Raw genomic sequence first — 22,343 nt, 5'->3', positions numbered from 1 at the left:
TTATTAAATGACAGTTAAATACAGGGGCTCCAAGCCTGATGTTGCCGGCGGTGGTACAAATGAAGGTTAGTAAGTATTGGGTGTTTCACCACAAAGTACTAGAACCAAACTGAGACTGAAAGTCAAGGTTAGGATCCGAGTTAAGGTTTCTCCTTAAACTATTAAGAAAGAAATAGAATTTGGAAATACCTTTCTCCCTATATGTTTAAGTTTATTTTAGTCCTTATTCCCAAAGTATTTCTTCTATCATGAGAGATGCCATCCCACACTGAGAAATACTGTACTAACCGATGAACTCCCGACGAGAAGGCACAGATACTCAGAGAGGGGAGGGGTCAGCTTTGTGGAGGAGGCTCTGGGCGGTCAATGAGTAAGAAGAATGCAGGAGGGAAAGGGACAAGAAAAGAGGAAAGGCAGGGATTCTTTTGACATGTGCAAATGGGATAGTAAAGAAACCATCCAACCAGAGGAAAGGTGCAAGACAGGGAAAGAAGAAAATGAGGTTAGGTGGGTTGAATGAAGGCACATTATGGTATCTAAAGCCAGGAAGAGAAGTCCTGACATAATGCGATAGGTAATAGGGAGCCAGTGAGGGCTCTTGAATAGAGGCATGGCCTGGTGATCTACAGTTTGGTAGCAATACTCAGGTTAGGGGTAACTATGACCCATGGTTTATATCCCAAGTTGGGTTCCCCAGAAGCAGAACCAGAGTTCAAGGGATTTATTAGGGGAGTGCTCTCAGGAGTAGGGGAATAGAGGAAACAAGATAGAGCAGAGGAAAATATGCAAAAATGTGATTTTGGTGAGAGATGATCTTCAGTCTAATCCTCAGGAAAGGTCTGAATCATGAATTGTCCTCAGAGTTGGTCCCCACTAGGGCAAGGGGTATGGCCTTTCATACCCCCTACATCAGGCATTAATGTAGGTCTGCTTCAAGGTACGGGGGAGGGAGAATGTAGCGGCTAAGGGGAAGTGACTCCTGTTTGGTCAAAGACAATTATCCAAGAAGAAGGCAGCTGTGAGCTGTTAGCAGCCAACACATCCAGCAGCTGGGGGACATGTCCACCATCTACTAAGGGCATCCGGGGAGGTACCCCCAGGATCCACTATATCCACACAAGCACAAGTCTAGGGTAGGTTGTGGGTCAGCAACCCAGCGAACAGCAAACAGCCCTCAACTTATAATCAAAATGAAGCTTTAAATCTCAAACAGGATAGGGAAGCAGAAAGATCCAGGTGGCCCTCAGCCAATAATAGCACCTGTGTAGATTTCAACCTCTTTTTCCACAAAGAGATTAGCCTAAGTAATCTCTAAATTCCCTTCCATCACTGCAATTCTTTTATTCTCATCATGGTATACTCCGATAGATATCAGCTATGACAGCAAAGCAAAAGGACCTCGGTTCAGTAGGCAGATAGAAATCAGGAGGACTCAGAGATCACCAGCAATGCAAGGTGAGTGGTTCAAAGTCTGGACAGGTAGGTCAAAATCAGAAAGTCCCAGAGCCCAGCCAGCCAGGGCAAACGGACAAGGGAATATATACGAGAAAACATCGCCAAGGAGAATATGGGCTCACAGAGGTTTGCACCTTACGAGAATCTATTAGACCAAGATCCGGGAAGCTGAGAGCCCAAAGAGAAGCAGATGGGCAAAAATAACCCCCAGAAGACCAGTGCAGAGGGGGCAAAGCAAACTGTAGCAGGTAGATTAGACAGAAAGGAACTGGAGTCAGGGGGCAAATGGCAATATCCCCTGACCTGGCTATGGGAGCCCCAGGAGGGCTGGAAGCTGAGAAAGGGCAAGGCAGTGTAATATAAGGTGAACAGAATCTCTTTTGCAGGCTACTAGGCAATGGTAGGATATCTGGCTCTCCTAGGCCCCTAGCACCTGTCCTGAACTCTTCTATCAGCGTTTCTACCTCTGGCTTCCTATCACTCAAGCCAAAGAATTCACGCCCATGTAATACGTCTTGTCATTTTCACCCAACACCATGGTTTGGAGTGGAAGGTGGTAGGAGACAGGGCCAGGAATCCCGAGGCTCAAGGTTTGTGTGCTACTGAGTCAAGACTGGATGTTAGGACCCCTGAGCTGACATGGGTCCGGGGGCGGGGGGCGGGGGTACGCATCAGCAGACCAGGGTTTGTCTTTTTGCAGGAGGAGTTTCTGAGTCTGGCAAGGTCTGTCTGATAAATGACCTGAGAAGGGCTGAGGGCAAAAGCAATCTGGATCCCCCTCCCCCTCTGTAACATCCACTGTGAGGCCACAGTCCCATTTCGCTCCCATTTCCAAAGCCGCTGGGACCAGGCCCCCAGCATTCTCTGCTCTTCTCCACAGGGCTGGACAACATACACAGGATCACATCCCAGGGCCGCTACGAGCTGCGCGTGGACATGCGGGACGGCCAGGAGGCGGCCTTCGCCTACTACGACAAGTTCTCGGTGGAGGACGGCAGAAACCTGTACAAGCTGCGCCTAGGGGCCTACAACGGCACCGCAGGTACCCCGGCCCCTGAGCAGACGCCGGGCCGGTGGGCGGGCAGCAGGACCAGCTCCCCCCGCCCCCCGCCACGCCCCGCGGTCTAAGCCTGAACGGCCCGGGCAGTGGCAGCACCCCCACAGCGTGTGAATTCCCTGCCAGCCAAAGAGCAGGGCGGAGGGAGGGCTGAGAATCACTGGCGCTGGTCCCTTCGGTCCCTAACCACCCCGGTGATCTGAAACCAATTTTTCAGGATTTCAGTTTCCTCATCTGGAAAATCATAATAAGGATGCCTGCCCTACTTCACAAAGTAGTCAGAAAAAGATGCGACCAATGCAACGAAAGTACTTTTAAAGTTTAAAAAAAAAAAAAGCGCAGTGTGAGGACAAAGCATTATTTTTCTTGTCTAGATTAATTAATATGGGCTCTAATCCAACGAGAACATAATCATCTACTGTCTGGGGAGAAATGTCCTCCCTGTGATGACATCCAGGAAAACCATCTTGCAACTCCATATTCTGAGAGGACCCCCTCCCCTCAGCAGTCATCGTAAGGCCTTCGTCAGGTGCAAGCAAGAGCACTGGAATGACCCTCACTGGCCACGTTTCTTTTCATTCCTCCACAAGAACCAAATACATGCTCACATTTCCTGTATAGATTTTTATGACATTTCTACTAAGTAGAACAACCATCTCTATAAGCTCTGTTGCATTAATAGTTTTATCGGAACATAATATCCAGTCTGCTTCTTAGGCTTTGCCAATCTGTTTCCTGGGTTCTATTATAGCACATTTCATAAAAACCTGTTTTGCCAAACATTCTACTGTTTGGTACACAGTTATTGGTCCTTTCATTAACTCCAATTTTAGGGCTAAATGCTAGTGTATAATTTTAGCAGCATTTTTATGCCTCTTGGGATTAAGAAGATCATCAAGGTGTTGCCCTTCCGATTACTGCACCTGTCCAAGTATTTCTCTTCTCAGCCACGTATTGTTACTCCATAGGAAGACATGCTTTATTATTGTTCATATTGGAGATTATTCCCAATGACAGTTGGTCAGATCTGCCTGAGGTGCCCCTAATAATAGCTCCAATTTACTACACTTTGGGCATAAAAGAACCATTGAAATGGAGTGTATTGAAGCAGATATCAGACTAAATCATTTCAAGAAAACCTGATATAATCAACTTCCTAAGATTAGAATTGTGCCTATAGAAAAGCAGTTCTTATTCTTCCCACAGGAAGAAAAGCAAGACTTGCCCCTTGCTCCCATGTCCCACCTTCCTCCCCTCTCTTCACCTGCTCCAGGTCTTTGCTTCTCTCTGCCTCCTGTGGGGCCGACCACTGCTTCCTTTACTGAAGCTCCATCTTGCTACTGGGCCCCATGGAGGGCAGGACTGTGGGACCGCATTCGACTCTCATGTTTCCTAGACAAATCCTGCCAGCAAACTACCAATCATCATAAATTAATCACAGTCTGACCCCTCCCTTCAAATATTCAGTTCATCTTCCTCAAAAGATGAAAACCTGGGCTTATGTAGGCTGCCCCTTTCTCTGGGCAACTCTACCCAATGGTTGCTCTGTTAAGACCGGAAGGTCTCCAGTGGCGAAGAGCCCATCCTCTCTTTCTGGCATTTACCATTGCCCAGTTCCCCTGGCCTTTATCTTGACCTGTTGGTCATTTTATTGGCCCTACTGGCAACAATCCATCCCATGGCCTCCAATCCACCTTCAGCCCTTTCTCCTGTCCCCATTTCTCAAGCTACAAAAATCTAAGTCTCTAGTCAGGACTCTAACTGGAATAGAACTGAAAATTCCAAATCAAGTTATCAATAAGAGGTTGTTGGGCAACCCCTAGAAGTTCATTGTGCAAGTTACAGGCACTCAAAAGAAGCATAAGACATGGTCTCTGCAAGAACTAAACATCTATTTTTTATTTTTTATTTTTTTTAAATTCATTATTTCAAAGTGTTCAGGTCAAGAGCTTTTATTTTATTTTTTAAATATTTTATTATTTATTTGACAGAGAGAGAGACACACAGTGAGAGAAGGAACACAAGCAGGGGGAGTGGGAGAGGGAGAAGCAGGCTTCCCGCAGAGCAGGGAGCCCGATGTGGGGCTCAATCCCAGGACCCTGGGATCACGACCCAAGCCAAAGGCAGATGCCTAACCAACTGAGCCACCCAGGCACCCTAAACATCTATTTTTTAAAAAGAACCACAAAAGAAATGGTACTCATTTCCAGCTTACCAGGCGCTCTGGCCTAGGAAGGAACAACATCTGGCTGGCGCCCCAATGGTGAGGGAAGGCAAACCCTGGAAGAGAAGTCACGGAAGGAGCAGTTACTGTGGAGGGAGGGCCCCTGGCTCCTCAGGGCAGGGTGTGAGTTCAGAAGAAACAGAAAGAAGATTGGTGGAGGAAGGACCTTAAAACCAAGAGAGCGGTGTTACTATGGTGAGCAGTGAGGAGCCATGGTAGGTCCTGAGTCTTTTGGATTTGGGGGTTTTAGGAAGATCAATGTGACAGCCATAAACTGGATAAAGTAAATCTGAGTGAAGAACAGAGACCAGTTGTCAGCTGCTGCATTAATCCTGGCAGGAGATAATAGGAGACTTGACTAATGTCAGGAATTAAGAGAAAGGTATAAATCTGAACAGCAGTTTGAGAGAGAAAAACCAGGACTTGGACAATGTACTGAATATATGAGGTGGGTATGAGGCAGAAATGGGAAGGGAAGCCAGATTTGGGGAGGAGATAAAGACCAATGCCGGGATCTAGCCAAGGCAGCCACAGGCAAACATGGCGAGGAAGCTGGAGAGCATGCTGCAGGGCAGCGGTTGAGAGCCCATTCTAGATTACAGAAGGACAAGCAGGAGATGAGAAGATAGGAGGCAGGTAGAGGCAACAGAGTTAAACCAATGGTAAAGAAAGGGTCCCTAGAGAATAGGATTAATCCAAGAAGTTTTAAAGCTAAAGGATATGAATATGATTTAGGATTGGAGGAGGTGAATATGCTAAAATATATAAATATGAAAGAGAAAAAGATAAGAAATCTTTTCTGCCTTCTTCCAGACCTGGAAGAAATGGGAAAGAATGAGTTTCAGGGGAGCACCTGGGTTGCTCAGTTGGTTAAGTTTCTGCTTAACTTATCCCTGATCCCAGGGTCCTGGGATCAAGCCCCACATGGGTCTCCCCACTCGGCGGGGAATCTGCTTCTCCCTCTGCCTCTGCCCGCCCCCTGCTCGTGCTCTCTCTCTCTCTCTCAAATAAATAAATAAAATCTTAAAAAAAAAATAATAAGTTTCAGGTAGTGGGATTAGCTCTCGATGGACACAAAACCAGATTCCTTGGAGCCTGGGAGAAGATGAAAAGGAGGGGAAAGAGACATGGTATGTTGAGTTAGGGATCCAACTGACCTGAGGGGATCAGGCTTCCTCGTAGAACAAAAATCATCCCCTCAGAGTTAAGCTGTGGCAGGAAGCAGGGGAGGCATTGAGTGGCCACCATGAATGTGGACTCAGATACCACAGATGACCTAGAACAGTGGTCTCTCCTAGTTTAAAGCAACCTCAGAAGCATCTACAATAACATTGATTCAACAGCATTCGCCCCTTCACGACATCTCCAACCACAAGTCCCACCAAAAGTTCAGCCAATAGTTATAAACTAATTAAAGTTTGATCCCTCACCTCAAATACTCAATTCATATCATCAATTCATATCATCAATTCATGACATCCCAGCAAGACAACACCCAGACACCTCTGTTTGCCTCTAAGGCTAGAGATCTTACCACATATCCAAGCAGTCTATCTCGTATGCAAACTTCCCCAAGATACAGCCCTGCTTTTCCCAACAACTTCTCGGACATGATTAGGATTTTCTCATCATGCTTTCTCCTATGGACAGGAACTCGAGCTTGCTGAGATCCCTCTTTACATGTGGCACCAAGTTCTGAATGTGAGGTTTGGGGTGAGGGTTGACCAGGCCTAATAAACCATGGAGAAGGCCAGGCCATGGATGCACGGTGGTAACCAGATTGACTCAAGTGGCCATGGCTCATCACTGTCTCCTCTGGGGACAAAGGAATCATGAATATTGGTGCCCAGTGCAGGCCTAGAAGAAACAGATAGAGGTATGAGGTGGACTGAGTGGACAGAGCTCTGAGCAGAAAGTCAGAGGGATGAGGAAACGAGTTGCTGAGAGCAGCAAGGAAGCAGCTGAGCCAGGGATTAAAGTAGAGTAGAGTTCCGTACAGCCCGGCTGAGGAAATGGGTGGAAATGAGAGAGGTAAATAGAAGGTCCCTTAAGTGGAGGCTAGGTGTGTTGGGAGCGGGTCAAATGTCCAGACAATCCTGACAAAAGAGGGACAAATCAGATGGCCTTACAAAAGCATCTTTGTTTTTTACAGGAGACTCCCTCAGCTATCATCAAGGACGCCCTTTCTCCACAGAGGACAGAGACAATGATGTTGCAGTTACCAACTGCGCCCTGTCCTACAAGGGGGCCTGGTGGTATAAGAACTGCCATCGGACCAACCTCAATGGGAAATATGGAGAGTCCAGGCACAGTCAAGTAAGTGAAGCTCGCCACTGTTATGAATGACCCAGGGCTGTGAAACCCACTGTCACTTAGCTTTATGTGTTCAGTGCACAAGTGGGTCTTACATTCCCCTTTGTAAAAAACAAAAAAAAAATGTCAGTCTTGAGAAAGGACTATCATGAAGAGGAAAGTAAGGCAGGCCCTGAAATAAGGGCAGGACAAAGCAGAAACCAGAGGAGGGAAAGAAAAGCATTTGGACTCAGAAGTTAGAACTCACCCAGAGAAGCCTTTGACCACCAGTACATTCCATTTCATTTCCTCATCTAAACCATCCTATAGGGGCTTATCAATGTTAGGAACAGCTTCACAGGCTCAACCTTATCTAAAGAAGGGTCCCAGGAAAGGAGAGATCAGAAAACCAGTGTAAACTGGACTATGTTTCCCCAGTAGAGACTACAAGTCCACAGGCTGGGCTGGGTGATACGATGACCAACTGGGACTTTCCCAGTTTTAGCACCCAAAGGCCAGCAGCCAGGGAAACCCCTCAGTCCTGAGCCAACCAAGATGGCTAGTCACCTTAGGTGGAAACTACCTGACTCTCCCATCAGGAGTGAGCAGTCAAACATGATCATTCTCCACAAAATGCTCGTATACTATTGGGATTCTGAAATTCAACACTGATAACTGGTACATGCAAATCTTAAAAGCCAAAAACATAAAGCTGGCAGTAAGAAATAACCTGACGTACAAGCCTGATGAACACTCAGGCCACAGGCATGCTTAAAAAGAAAAGGTGGAAAGAGACCCAGCTCCTTGGACGGTATCGGGAGCCGGACCGCAAAGCTTCCCGTTAGTGGAGAATGGCTAAATCCTCATCTTGGATTCCCCGCTCCTGGTGTTGTCCCTCTTTTCAAGCTGGGTGTTCCACTGGCGGTGGGGGGGGGGGGGAGGCGGTGACCTGACATGCATGTCTTTCTCCTTCCTAGGGGATCAACTGGTACCATTGGAAAGGCCACGAGTTCTCCATCCCTTTCGTGGAGATGAAGATGCGCCCCTACAGCCACCGCCTAACGGCAGGGAGGAAACGGCGGTCCTTGCAGTTCTGAGCGGTGGGCCGCCGCGGGCCGACTGACCTTTTCTGTCATTTGTTTGTATTTTATAATATGAAACAAGGGGTGGGGGGTAAGAGTACTGTGCTTTGCAACAAGGGAAGGGTGTTGGAGGAAGCAGGATGTAGCTTCTCGTGGTGCCTGCTGTCCCGGGCCTGGGCCTCGGTCTCCATGCTCCCTCCCCCCTAGTCATCCTTAACCTTCCCCTCCTTTCCCACCAAGGAGGGCAAGTCTGGAATGTTTTAAAGAGACCAACTTGAAGGCAAGTCCTGGGGTCAGATTGCTATGGCACCAGGCCTTCTTTTCCTGGACTCCCAGGAGTTGCCTTTCACTACCAGGTATTCGTGCTCTGGTCACTGCCTTGGATGGCCAGGTTCTCACAGCAGCCCCTGGGAGAAGCCTCCGGAAGAGAGCTCTGTCATCAACACCCCTTCAGAGGAAACAGATTAACCTCACCCCATCCCAACAACCCAAGTCCTTTTTAGTGGGCCAAAGATTCTCGTCTTCTGACACTCTTACCAGCCAAGTGTCCTATTACCTTTTAAGAGCAGTGGCCTCCTTCCCAGCCCCAATCAATCCTGTGCCTCCGTCCATCTTACCCTTAGACCCCCACGGCCCCACAAGCCCAAGGCATTGTCCACACCTGGCCCTGGGCTGCATAGTGGCTGTGTTCCCTGAGGGTCATAAGTCATTGCCCCCTCTCTCGGGTCAGCCAGACAGAACTTCCTTTGTGGGTGAAAGGGGGAGATGGTTGTGGGTTGAGCACTTGGGGTCAGACACTGAGGAAAGGACAAAAGTAGAAATCAGGGCATCTGCCATTTGAGATTACAGGTCCTGTGGGAAACACAGATCTTACCTAACTCTATTTTCTTATTTCTGGTCCTATTTGTCATGGATTTTTTTTTCTGAATTGCAAACGGAAGGCCTCATTTCTGTGTTCAGCCAAGCTCTCCTTAATGTGGGTGGCTTAATAAGGGTTAGAAGAAGAAGTTATATGACCAGCCAGCCATTCCCCTGACTGATAATTCCTGGAAAGAGGTGAAATTCAGGAGGGGATTGTTTTTGTTTTTTGCTCTTTTTTGGTCCTGTAGGAAATAGGAATGACCTCTGTAATGAGTTGACATCATGAGAAGCCTTTCTCCATCTTCTTTTATTATTCTGCCTCTGAGAGGAAAAATGAAAAGTGCCAGAGGAAATTACATCTGGAAATCCAAAGGTGAATAGGGGACGACTGTGTGCCTACCTCCCATTTTATGAGATGTGCTCTCTTCACTACCGTGATTTGATTTTTAAGCCCAAGAGAGCTGGAGGCTCTAGAAACCATGACCCTTTGGCTTCTCCAAATCCAGTGTCAGTGGTAGCTATCCCTGAGGCATCTGCCAAAATCCACACCCGGCTCCCCAGCTGCCCTCCCCTTTGCCCCTCACGTTCCTCTTCTGTTTTCTGTAATGCCCATGGTTAGCCAAACTGGGTCATCTTGTTCCTTCCCCAACCAGTTGCCGGAAGAGCTGGAGAGTTGGCAGTTTCCTAATGGAAACAGCTACACTCTAACCCAGCTCTGATCCCCAGGAAAGGACAGTCCCTTGGGCTGCTAATCACACTTTATGTGGATGAAGCTGGCTGCCACTAGCTGCAGGCACCCTGCCTTAGCAGGCCTCCAGGGCCTTGCCCACCGCTCTGTGAGGCTGTGACTGACAAACCTGGGGCTGAGACGTGGAGACCACATCGCCATTTCTCAGGTCAGCATGGGCTTCAAAAGAACTAGGAGAAGGAGGAAGAAAGGGAAACAGTCCTGTCAAGAAACATGTAAATTAAATGCAATTCAGCTGGAGAGTGGGAAACCAATGAATAGTAGGGAGCACACTGAAAGGAAACTGGGGGCTAAGGTATAGGCCCGCCTCTGCCATGTTGTTTGTTCTGTGACATCATCAGGGAGGTGGTTTTCTCTCTCCAGGCCTCAGTTCCCCCCTGTTGAATGGAAGCTTGGACTAGAATGGCTACCAACTTCCTTTTTGGTTTTGATAGTCAATAATGCTAGTTTCTGATCTGAAAATCTAAATAGAAATTGGCATTGATGAGAGAGCATGATTAGTAATTCACCAAAAGCCTTCCTTTATTTAGGAAGGAAGGAAGGAAGGAAGGAAGGAAGGAAGGAAGGAAGGAAGGAAGGAAGGAAGGAAGGAAAAGAAAGGAAGATTCAGAAGTCATAAATAAAACACACACACACACACACACACAGGAAAAAACACTGCAGAGAAGGTAATGCCAAGTAAGAGGTCGAGTTCCTTTTGCCCATAAAAGCAGAGCCCAGGGGCCTGGGTGGTTCCAGTACAGCCTACCTCATCAAGGGACCTGAAACGAAAAGAGATTATGATTCCCTGTGTGGTCAGTTCAGGTGAAAGCCAGGAAGAATCAGTGGAAACCAAAACCTGACTTTCATTACAACCATTTTACCCTATGGAACATTTTTATAAATAGTACCTGCAGCATTGCCTCAATTCATTTCAAAAACTTTTAAAGCAAGAAAAGGACTTCAAAGATTAGCTCACCCAACCTCCTATAAAAGGATGTATAGATTCCTTTTATTAAGTTGAGTGATTTTCTCACGAGCTTTTACCATCTTCAAGAGACACTGTGCCCGTTCTCTCCCCAAGATCCATGATCAACTAAGCTAGAGCTTCTTAACTTTACTCACTGATTCCTGCTTATCTTATTCCTCCAAATTTGTGTTCTTCCCAAGGGTGGATCCAGTAAGCGATATTCACAATGCACTCACCTACGCACACCACTTGCTCTCAAGGGACTCACAGGAATAGAAGTGGACCCTGCCCAGAGGCAATTTAAGTGCAGGATTAGGATTTAATCCCAGTCCTAATTATAGGCATTTACAAGCCAACAAAACCTACCAATGACTGCAACAGACCCACTGCCTAGATCCAAGATCCAGTTTTTCCTTTTCTCATTTCCCCATCAGATAAAGATAGTTCCCAACAGAGTAACTCACGTTCTCCAGGGTTCTTTCTGGAAGGTGGGGGAGGGGCAGGGGGAGACCACAAATTTGTGGAAAACTCCCACAGGGCCTTTAGACTGGATTTAACTGGAGGAGGGAGGCTTGCTAGGTGTGGCCACAAGGTGGCGATCACCATCCCCAGTCACCGGCAGTAACTGTGAAACATGGTGGGGATTGAGGACAGCAAGCCCCTCGGGGTTTCCAGAACTCACACCAAACCAAGTTTCAGGAAAACCAGTCAACTGATTTGCACAGGGGATTGAATTGTTAAATAAAAAGAACAATAAAAATGGCAGCAAGGAAATGCAGAGCAAACTTCCATAAATAGTTAAATCCACCCTACGCCTCACCTACACGCTCTAAACTGGGCGGCCCAAGCAGGGGTAAGCCACCTCCTACCCTGTTCCCTGGAAACCAACCAGTTCCCTGCACACTGAAAATTCTTATTTCAAAGACAAACCCGAAGAACCAAGGTTGCCAATGAGCTCAATGCCAAACCAAACAACCTTAATCACATTTATACTTTTAAAATGTGGTCCCAGCACAGAGCTGTAGATTAAGGGACAGTAGGTCATTATGGAATAGTTTCAAAGAGCTCTTTTAAAAGCATCAGTTGAGAAAAAGTGGAACCTATGAGCAGTAAATGCGCCAAGCTGAGGAGGCTGAAATAGACGAGCTCATGACCTGGACTTGCAAGTATTCCTGGGGAATAAAAACATTTTTCTTCTTTTTCTTTTTTCCTTCTTTCTTTTTCTTTTCTTTTCTTTCTTTCTTTCTTTTTTTTTTTTAATTTTAACCTCTGCCCAGAATTTCAGGAAAGGTAGAACTACTTACTCAGGGTCTGTGCTTGCTTTTGATCACCTGACTCCTATTCAGTCTCATTCCTACTTCCTTTTCTTTCCCTCCAAAGCAGACATTCTTCTTGTATCTCACTGTCTAGTCCTAAAACTTTGAAAAGGAAAGATTCAAACTTCAGTTTAGTTCCAATAATCCCACAGAAGATGGAATAATTTGTTCATTTGCTTCAAACTTGCCAAGGCCTTGGGACCTTGGAGGCCTGGGGGGGCGGGGGAGATCTGTGAAGTTTGGGAGTCTGCCTCTTACACAAAGCTCCAGATGCCAGGAGTGGCAGACTCAGCTCCACCCAACCTCCCTGGGTGGCCCGTCTTTCTCCAGATATCCGTGACAGAGAGGTTCCACGCTCAGGAAAGGCGAGACACCATGCTGCCTTCTGGGTGATGCCTGTAGCCTCTCTCTGGCTAGACCTCCAGGTCCTTTGGCCATGTTCCCTAACATCTTTGACTAAATGCTCCCCCATACTTTTGTTTCTTCCGTAACCCCACCCCACACAAATGTGACCAAGTTTCCCTCAACTGTACTCTAGCATTTTGGCACCAACAGGCCAAATGAGAATTCACAGAAAATGAGATCTCCAAAAGCAAGGAGGGAAAAAAGGTCTAGTATACTTAAGTGGGTGTGTTGTGTAGATACAGGTCCAGTTTGAAAGAATGGCTCTGGTTCATCCTAATGGTAGCCACATTAGATTTGCTTATGTCCAGTCTGTGTTCTTCAAGCTTTGAGAAATAGCAGGGAAGAAGAAAACATAAAATATAAAACATAAAATAAAATAATAAAATAAAATAAAACAAATAAAAGAAGCTGATGGATGATTGGAGACTGAAAGCACGCCTTCTACCAATGGCCCACAGTAGAAGTACAGAGAGCAAGTGTAAGGGTCTAGGGACCTGCATTAATTCCTTGAGTTCTGGTTTCACCTCCCACCAGAGAGCTCCTGTCAGTTCACCCACCTCAGGAGAAACTAAGGCACCAGAGCCCTGTCACTTAGAAAATGAGAAGCAGAAGAGTTTAACCAGTCCTGCCTGGACCTCACTTTTCCTTCACAGCACTCACAAGCCTGATTTGTCTTCTCCAGCATTTCTGATTAATTTTTCAAGGTCACCTCTTGCCTGAAGCATGACTTCATTGCACCTGCAGCACTTCATTGTCCAAATGTCCTTGGCAAATCTGAGAGTCTTTGGACAGTGTTGCATTTTCTCCAAACCGGAAATCCTCCCTCCTTCCCAAGCTTAATAAGGCTATTGCAGAGTATCCAAATAACACCACTCTTGTCCCTCAGACAGCTCTGCCCCCTCTGTTAACTTGACAAATCAGCTCCTCCTTGTCTGCTGTGAGGCTGGGCTGATGCTAAATTTCCAGTTCAGAAACATTTAACTCTTTTCAGTCTCACCGAATCTGCCCTTCCAGGTACTGGCTTTGGCTCATTGGCACCATGGGCTCATGGAGGCAGAGCAAGATCCCAAGAGGCCTGGAACATCTAAGCCACAGAGAGGGTTTGGGTCCCGATGTGTGGCCAGGAGGCAAGGGCACCGATGAGAACTATTGTTTTCTTCCCATTTCTGGTTTAGCAGCCCCAGGGACACCCTGTGTTGCTAACATCCCGCCGCCAGATGCTACTGTGTTCAACGCTGCCTCCAAAAGACAAATGTTGGGAACATACCTTCAGAGCAGGAGGGGACTGGAGATCATCTAACCTGACCCTCTCATGTCATACTTCAGGAAAAAGAAGTCCAAAAACGTTAGGCAACTTGCCCAAGTTCACACAGCTAATTAGTAACAGAGCTGAGATCAGATCTGGCATAGGCCTTTTAATACTTCTCTCCCCAGATGAAGACTAAGAGAAATGGTATTTATTACACTCCTACTACTTTCTAGATATACTGTGCTAGGAACTTTACCTATATTACTTCATTAAATCCTCACCACAACCCTGACTCAAGTTTAACCATTCGACAGATGAAGAAATGGAGGCACAGAAAGGTTTAGTGACATGCCCAAAGTCACACAGGTCTAAGGAGAGCCATAATCGGAATCCCTCTGTCTAATTCTAAAGCCCTTACTTTTCCCCTATCAGGAGACTGCTGCCCCTTCTACTTGTTTAGCCAAGTGGCCGCCATCTTGGATTTACTAATGTTTGCACAAAGGGGCTTCTGAAGCCACTTCTCTCTGTCTTTTAAGAAAAGGGAGTTCTTGTGTTGTTTTTTGCCACATACTCCAGGGGACCTTCCACCTCACCCTCAGAAGTAAGAAACAGCCAGACAGCTCTTTCCTTTTCTTTTTTTTTTTTCTCTTTTTATGTTTTTAATTGGGGAGGTAAGAAAAAGTTCCACAGCAGGTTGGTAGCAGATAAAAAAGACTAGGACACAAACATTATGTCCCCAACCCCACTCCTTTGGGAATATAGTGGCTTCTTTCCCACCCAACATTAGAAGAGTAGGGAATCCCAGAATCATTCTTCTCAAACTGGGTAGACAAGGTTGGCAAGATTGGGGAGAATAAACATGGTGTGTGTTCCTGGATCACCAGTTTTACTCCAGAATTTAAGAGGAAAGGAGTTATGTTCAATATTAATATATTGAAACCAATATAGGCAGTATCAAACGTAGAAATCCCTGAATTTTTAGGCTAAAACCAGCAGGCTGCAGACTGATTGGGCTCTTTCCTCCCAGACTTTCATGAGTACCATGAGAGTGTCCCTGTAGGGACACATCAGTGGAAAAATTGGGGAATGAGGTTAGAGGAAGGCAGTAAACGGATGTTACTACTTCCCTCTTCCAACCTGTCCCTACCTCCTCAGTGGGGATGTGTGTGTTGTCATGGGTTCTCAGAGAACAGTTACGTACAATCTCAGCTCTCTTTGCCACACTGAGGAATTTAGAAGGAAATTGGTACTGGGTAAATTGTATTTTTGGCTGCCAGGCCCAAACTCCAGAAATGAACCCCTTCCTCTCAACTGAACGCTACTTAGCCATAAAGGAATAGATTTCCCCAAGAAAGAACTTGGTATTTCATGGTCCTCTTCCATGTGGAGGCTGCTGGGGGGAGGTGAGATACCTCTGTGTTAGATGCAGCAGATGCCATCGTTTCTACAAAAATGTCAGCCAAGTAAGTGCCCCCCTACCAACCCCTTTTCCCTGCCCATGGCCTCTAGACTCACACCATGGCTCCACAGACTCAAGGGTCAAAATCTAGATGCGTTACCGATAACATCAATCTCCTCCTTCTTATCCTGAACACACACCCAGGCATCCAGTCATTCCGACCTCAGATGCGCCCCAGGTCCACGGGGCCTCTCAGGTACCCTGAGCAAGTCGCTGTGACTTTGAGGGAGCTGTTATGTTGGGCCCGGGCAGCTGAAACCCACCCTGGTGGTCTCTAGATTGTTGTTCTGAGAAACCATAAACACCGAATCCTCCAGGCCCTCCGAATTTGAGTTTGTCGTTTTAACCTTTAACGGCCTTTTCAGGTAAAAATAACACCGACCAATTTACTGCCTTTGTAGCTACACTGTGCTTGGGAAAAGCATTTACTTAAAAGAAAGACTGGAAGGAAGAAAAAAAACAAGAAGAAAATGGAGTACATACTCTTCAGGCGATGTACACTTTAATGAACTGAAATAAAAGTAAAAACAGAGGATGGGAGAGGAGAAGCCAACCTCCCCGCTCCTTTCTTGGCACTGTAGCTCAAAGACTGGAATCTCCGCTTGTTAACCATTGTTAACTAGTATTTTTAGTCCTGATTGCTTTTAGCTTCTGTATAGTTCCTTTTCTAAACACATTTTCTATACGTCAATAAAAGATCCGGAAGGAATGGTGTGCGTCTTCTGAGTCCTGTGGGGAACTGGGGAGGCATGCCTTTCTTAATGGCCAGCCTGCCTTCTCCTTTTCTCTGGGCCTCCTCCCCTCCGGGTTTACCGCCACTTCTGCCAAAAGATCTTCTCTGCATCACCTTGTTCTCATCCCTGAAGGTCCTACTACTCCAACTGTGTCCCTTGCCGTCCTTGATCCTGTTCTCTCATTATAGCCTTGATGCCCCTACATTCCTTCCTCTTCCCACTATCTACTCTTCCTCTCTCTGCCTCTCTCTCTCTTTCTTCCTCCTCCACCTCCCACCCGCTCTGAATTCTTCATCTCACCCATTGCTTTTACCCTCAGAAAAGGTCCCTGATGGGTGCTAGCCTCTACTGGATGCCCCAGCGTCACCCAGACCGGTCTGGTCTATGGTGTGGAGCCCTTGATTGGCCACAAAGACTGACTCGCTGTCCGGTTCCCTTGACCCTGGAGTGCCCAGTGGTAGCTGGATCTCCAAGGCTCTAGTGCCATCTAGGGGCACTGGCAGAGACTATTTAATTGTCCTAACTTGCTCAGCCTGTCTATCTTCAGCTCAGTCTCCAGCTCCTGTGACCACCTGCCTCTCAGGCATGGTCACCTGGGAAAGCGTTCTCCCTTTCCTTGCCTTGAAAATGAGCCCTGTGCACATTGGAAGATCGACTCTCACCTCCAGACCATACAGGTAAGACCCGGCCAGGTAACAGTCCGAAGAGCAGGGGCATGAGGGAAACTTCCATCCAGCTCAGCTCCACAAGCACGCAAGGTAGAAGTGTAGAGGAGACAGTAACAGAGCAGAGTTGGGGGCCTGAACCCAGAGAAGTCCTCCCTACACCCTCACTGGAGAGGGAGGGGCATTCCAGGAGACTACCTGCGGGGAGGGGCATCTGCCTGTCTGAGTCTTATGACAGTAGGAATTACCCAAGGGGGACGGTGAGGAGGGAACAGCACAAATCAGAGTAAGAGGGCATGGAACAGCATAACCTGTAGAAGCAGGACTAGGAGTGGTAGAGTCGTCATGTGCTCCTGGCTCCCTGGCACCCCAGAAGGAGTCTGATGACAGAGCTCTCCACAGGCCAGGGGTAGATGGAGCCTTATGAAATTCCAGGGCAAAGAGGGAGCAGTGTTTCTCCATGTTCCCATGTTAAAAGGGAGATAAAGAGAATACTTTTAAAGGGGACTTAGAGAATACTTTAAAAATTTGGAAATAAAATTGTTTTTTTAAGTTCCATTCCTCCCAGGATTTTCTAGGCTCCAGCAGTCCTGTTCCCAAACCTAGGCCATGTGAGCAACAGGGACAAAAACCCCAGCTTCCAGTCACATGACAGTCTCCCACTGAAGCATCTGCCCTGTGCTGACACTTTTCAGAGCCTGTTCCCTATGGCTCATTTCTTCTTCCCCCATAATTTCCTAAAAAACATTTCGGTGAGGGCAGCAAGAGAAGACCTTCAAAAACAGCCCCATTTCCTGGTCTTCTTTGAAATAAGCCACCCTGGAAACCCACACCTCAGGATGGTGTTACCTGAGGAGGGACCGTTGTAATATGCAGATAAAGCCCATGGCCTGAATCTCGCCCTGCGTGTTATCTGGGAAATGGAAACTAGACATATACAGTGGAACTTAAAGGAATTTCAGTAATTAGTATTTATTCCTGAGGTGGCTGAATGCTAACATTATGTTTTAACTTAAATGAGTATGATTCACCCATTGCTTAAGACCTCTGGGTGCATTTACAAAGATCTGAACACAGATTTAATTATTGCTGTGTTGTGGGAACGAAGAACTGCCACAGGGAAAATTAAAAGTGGATTATTAAGCAAGAGAAATGTTAGCAGCATTAGTAATCAGTGCAATTACCAAGAACCCAACCTAAACACAGTAACGTCTTCTCTCCCGCGATGACCCCGGTGGCCCTGGGGACATGTGCCTCCGCAGCCACCTCTTGCCAGTCCACAGAAGGATATCATTAAGGAATAAGGGCTCCTGGGACCCATCTCTCCTCTCATGTGATGTGCACTTGTACGCTCCACTCCACTGCTCAGGCTTTCCAAGAATCCTAGAAAGAACATGTATTGGACTCATAAATCCACACATAACCATGTCTCTTGTTCTTCTTTCCTCATTTCACAATCTGAGTTCAGTGAACACCTACCATGGATCTGACCCAATGCTGGCTCTGGATGGCCAGGGACAAAGGCCTGGTCCCTCTTTGAAAAGATAGAGTCTCTTTTTACCTCATTCTGTTTCCATCCACTTGCACCAAATTCCCTGCTCCCCAGCCCAGATGTTCCACACATATGTGGAGGAAGCCCTGCACTTCAGAGGTTTTAAAATAGGTTAGGGTAAAATTTCCAAATGTATGTTTACACATTCGTGAGGAACTGGGAAGAGATGTACAGTAAAAGATCTCAGTTAAATAGGACGAGGGTTGTCATTTCAATATTGACAATATTCTTTTTTAAACTCAGACACATTTCAAACACTTCAAATATTAGGGAAGTGGCAATTAAGGAGCTCCTCGAATCCAAAAAGCTAACAGAACCTTCTCAAAGGACTGATTAATATAGAATCTTCCTTGGTTGGGGGAGCAGAGGGGAGGGAGGGCAGTCCAAAAGTTCTGGTACTTTTAGATGTTGACGCCCTTTAATGCATGAAATGAGACTTGTTATGATCAGAGATCACAGCTAAGCACTCATTCATAGCTTGTGTGAAAGCTTTGGGTCTACTCTTCGTGATAAACAATAAGCCCTTTGGAGGTTTCTGGGAAATGAGTATAAATTACAAGAAATGCAGTAACAATTATGAAAATTCAATATGCTAGCTCTACAGGAAATTTAAAGATCCAAGAAAAACAGGGAGAACAATGAAGAAATGTATAAATTACTTCTGGGCGCAGGGGGGTACCCACCATGATTTGTGATCCATGCTCACTTTTTATGACTTTTTTTCCCATAAATAAAACCCACAGAGTAATAACCAAAACTTATATTTACAACCAAAGCTACATGGAAACAATGACAACCTAGGTTGCCATCAAAGGCAACCCAGCTGGCTTATTGACACAGGAGCGTGAGGAATCACCGAAGAAGTCAAGGTGGAAACACCTGTCCTCCCCTCCATCCACCCCCCCAACCCCATCTTGTACCATTTAAAGACCTTGAGAGGTATTCATGTAAATTTAGTCTTCAACATTTTCTCTTCCAAAGAAATGACCTGAATTTTAACTCAATTTGAAATGCCCATGCTTGCTACGAGGCAGGGTTTTAATACAGCAGTGCTATTGGCATTTTGGTCAGATAATTCTTTGTTGTGGGAAACTGTCCTATGCATTGCAGAATCCTTAGCAGCAACCTTGGCTCTTCCCTACAGAATTCCAGGAGAACCACCACCATCCTACAAGTTGCAACAACCAAAAGTATCTTCAAACACTGCCAGCTGTAATTTTGCCGTGGGGGGCAAAATCTCCCTCAGTGGAGAAGCACTGTTCATAGGGAGATTTATCACAAAAAGATGACTTCAATCCAGATGTCACTGAAGCAACATTTTAAGAAGCAGGTTCATTTCAATCCAAAAGACTTAGGAGCCCCCCAAATGGAACACTGCTGTAGCTTTTCTATTGAATTTATTTCTTTTTATATAGTTTCTAAATGTTTGAAAAGCGTGTCCCTGTATTTTATTTTATTATTTTGTTGGAATCACTCAGGGTATTTTGGTGGTCCAAGATTAGATTCCAAGGCCGGGAGTAGAATTTATAAGATGGTGCTTACAGAAAGTAAGAGTTTGACTCTGGTTTAATTTGTCATGGCTGTCCAGGACTCAATTAAGCTTCAAATCAAGAGTCACTTGTAAATTAGACCTTTTGGCTCTGTTGCTTCACCTGATGGACAATAATAAATGGTACTGATTGTTTAAGATCTCCAAATACCTGAAGATCTCATGTGTCCTAAGGTTTCTCAAGAAAAAAATGAAATCAAGGCTGGGGGAGGGGGGCTATGTTAGGCACCAAAGATAGGAGGAAGGGAAGACTTTGTCTCAAACTTCTGCCTTGGTTCAGGATTCTGATCATCTGAACAGAGAAAGCCAGTATCACTGCCCAGGCCCCCAGAAGAATGTGGATATCAAAGTCACATGCCTAAGAGTATTCCGTGGTGTCAGGGAAAGCAAAGGGTTTACTTGACACACACACCTCCCCCCCAAAGAAAACTTTGGAACAAAGGGAAATGGAGCAAAAGAAGAAAAGAGATAGCTGCCCATGAAAGAAACCTACTGTATTCTTAGCATAGGACAGAGAAGGACACCTGCCATTGAACCCCTTTACCTAGCTCACCCTCACAAACAAGCACTTCCAGTACCCAGGAAGGGGGATGCAAGGAGGGATGCCATTTTTACTTCTAGCATTTCAAAGAAGTCACAAGGTCGGTCTTTCTTTCCTATTGTCCCAGCCATGCCTGTGGGGCCACTTGGCCTAGTTTTGTGCTCAGAAAATGCAGTCACCATAGTAGATCTCTGCAATGTTCTGTTAGCTGTGAAGGTCATAAGGGATCAGGAAAGGGTCAATACGCAGTTGTGACTGGCCATGGTCACCCTCACAGTTGCTTCTCCTGGTCAGATGGGACATCTCTGGTTCAGTCTCCGGGAATCCAATGAGGTCCTTTCCTGCAGGGTTGTGCATAACCACAGAACTCACAGCAAGGGAAGAAAATTGGGGGCTCACATTTTGGTGCCGAAGGAGAAGTCCTGCTCTGGTTCATGATGGTTTTCACCACAGGGTCTTCTTCCAGATCAAGAGCCACTGAAGCAGATCAAAAAGTGCCTGTCCCATTAGGGTCTGGCTGCAGCCCATTATCAGATTTCCAGAATCACTTACTTCTCTTCTAAGACCAAGCCACTTGGAAAAGTCAAGCCCTCCAGTTGGATGGAGAAAAGAGCTTATTTTCTTTCCTGAGAGTAAGAGGGGATGGGGAAGGCATTAGAAAAGCCCCAGTGAGGCGTGTCCTCCTCTCACTTGTGAGCCCCTTGAGGGCAGAGCCTGGGTTTCCCATCCCACTCTCAACAGTTAGCTCAGTGCTCCTCATAGGCCCAATGTAGAACTGATATAAACTGAACTGAATCAGTCCTATCTTAAGTCTGTGAAAGAGACTCAGTTAACTGCTGTAATTATGTTGAAATTTAGGATAGACCCCTAAAATAGCATACTTGGAGACTCTGAAGAACAGAGGAGAGAACGCTGGACTTTAGGTCAAAGGCTTATGTGGCATTTCTGCCACTTACTGGTAATGTGCCTGAGGGGAAGTCCTCCTGCCTCTCCGAAGCTTAGTGTCCTTGTCTTTAAAATGGGAATAAGAATAACTGCCCTTCCTACTTCACAGACTACTGTGAGAGGCGAAATTCAACGGGCAGAAAAGGCTTTGAAATGGGTGTCATCACTGTGGGAGACAGTGCTAATTTGGTGAAAGTTAAAGGATGTTGACAAACGTCCTCCAATCTCAAATACCTTCCCAGCAGTGTTATGACCTAAAGTGTCACTAATCTCATCCCCTAAAGCAACTTATTGCCTTTAAAAAATGCCCTGGGCAAAGTAAGAGCATCAGCTGGCTATCAGGGATTAGCTGAGGGCTACATGAGAGCAGGAAGGGGACAGGGTGGGGAAGGGGGCAGATGAGAAGCCAGAGAACAAGGAACAGAGGACACAAGAGGGGAACAAAGCAGCCATGCTGATGCCAGCGCCATGGGAGACTCTTCTAGAAGAGAGAGGAAAAGAGGATCAGGCTGCGTTGAGAGCCAGCCCAGTATGCTCCAGAACTGCAGGCTAAGGACAGTGTGGTTCCAGGCTATTTCCCCACCCTTCCCTGGGACATAGAATGAGGACCAGAGGAATGCTAGGGCACTCAGCAGTCACCACAGAGATGCTTAGTAGCACTCTTTCAGATGGGTAGGGTGAAGACACTGTATTTACCAAAACTCCCACCAGGACACCACACCTGTGGTTGAGGCCTGCTAACTTCAGGCATGAGCCCCTGGAGGCCATGCTTTTAATAGCATGAATGATGATTTCTAGGGAGGGGGGCCTCTGTCTGGTTTCTAGGAGCTGTGGACTTCAGTTTTATTGAGTGGGGTGTCTAGGGCAGGAGCTGAACTGCTCAAGGGACAGAGAGACTGAGCACAGCCATCAGCACACCCTACAATCCCCCTACGAGGGCCCACACACTTAGTCCCATTTCTACATAAACATGAAACAAATATTTAAAGAATGTTCATTTAACATATGGTCCTCTCAATTGATGCAGAAAAAGCATTTGACAAAATACAACATCATTTCCTGATTAAAACTCTTCAGAGTATAGGGATAGAGGGAACATTCCTCAAGTTCATAAAATCCATCTATGAAAAACCCACAGCGAATATCATCCTCAATGGGGAAAAGCTGAGAGCCTTTCCCTTAAGATCAGGAACACATCAAGGATGCCCACTCTCACCACTATTGTTCAACATAGTACTAGAAGTCCTAGCAACAGCAATC

The 22,343-nt window shown here is 46.3% G+C and overlaps 1 protein-coding gene across 1 annotated transcript in view; it reads left to right on the top strand.

Annotated features, from left to right (window-relative positions):
- Window positions 1–10,266, top strand: part of TNR (tenascin R) — a 406,540-nt gene extending 396,274 nt beyond the window's left edge. Inside the window, exons 21-23 of the mRNA XM_036117323.2 lie at window positions 2,336–2,497; window positions 6,889–7,052; window positions 8,006–10,266. Coding sequence (XP_035973216.1) covers window positions 2,336–2,497; window positions 6,889–7,052; window positions 8,006–8,125 — 446 coding nt within the window. The 3' untranslated portion in view covers window positions 8,126–10,266. The remainder of the gene's footprint in view (window positions 1–2,335; window positions 2,498–6,888; window positions 7,053–8,005) is intronic.
- Window positions 10,267–22,343: the final 12,077 nt, after the last annotated feature.

The sequence above is a fragment of the Halichoerus grypus genome, chromosome 7, assembly GCF_964656455.1.
Source record: "Halichoerus grypus chromosome 7, mHalGry1.hap1.1, whole genome shotgun sequence".
In the NCBI taxonomy this organism is placed as follows: Eukaryota; Metazoa; Chordata; class Mammalia; order Carnivora; family Phocidae; genus Halichoerus; species Halichoerus grypus.
This window is presented reverse-complemented; position numbering and strand designations above follow the sequence as displayed.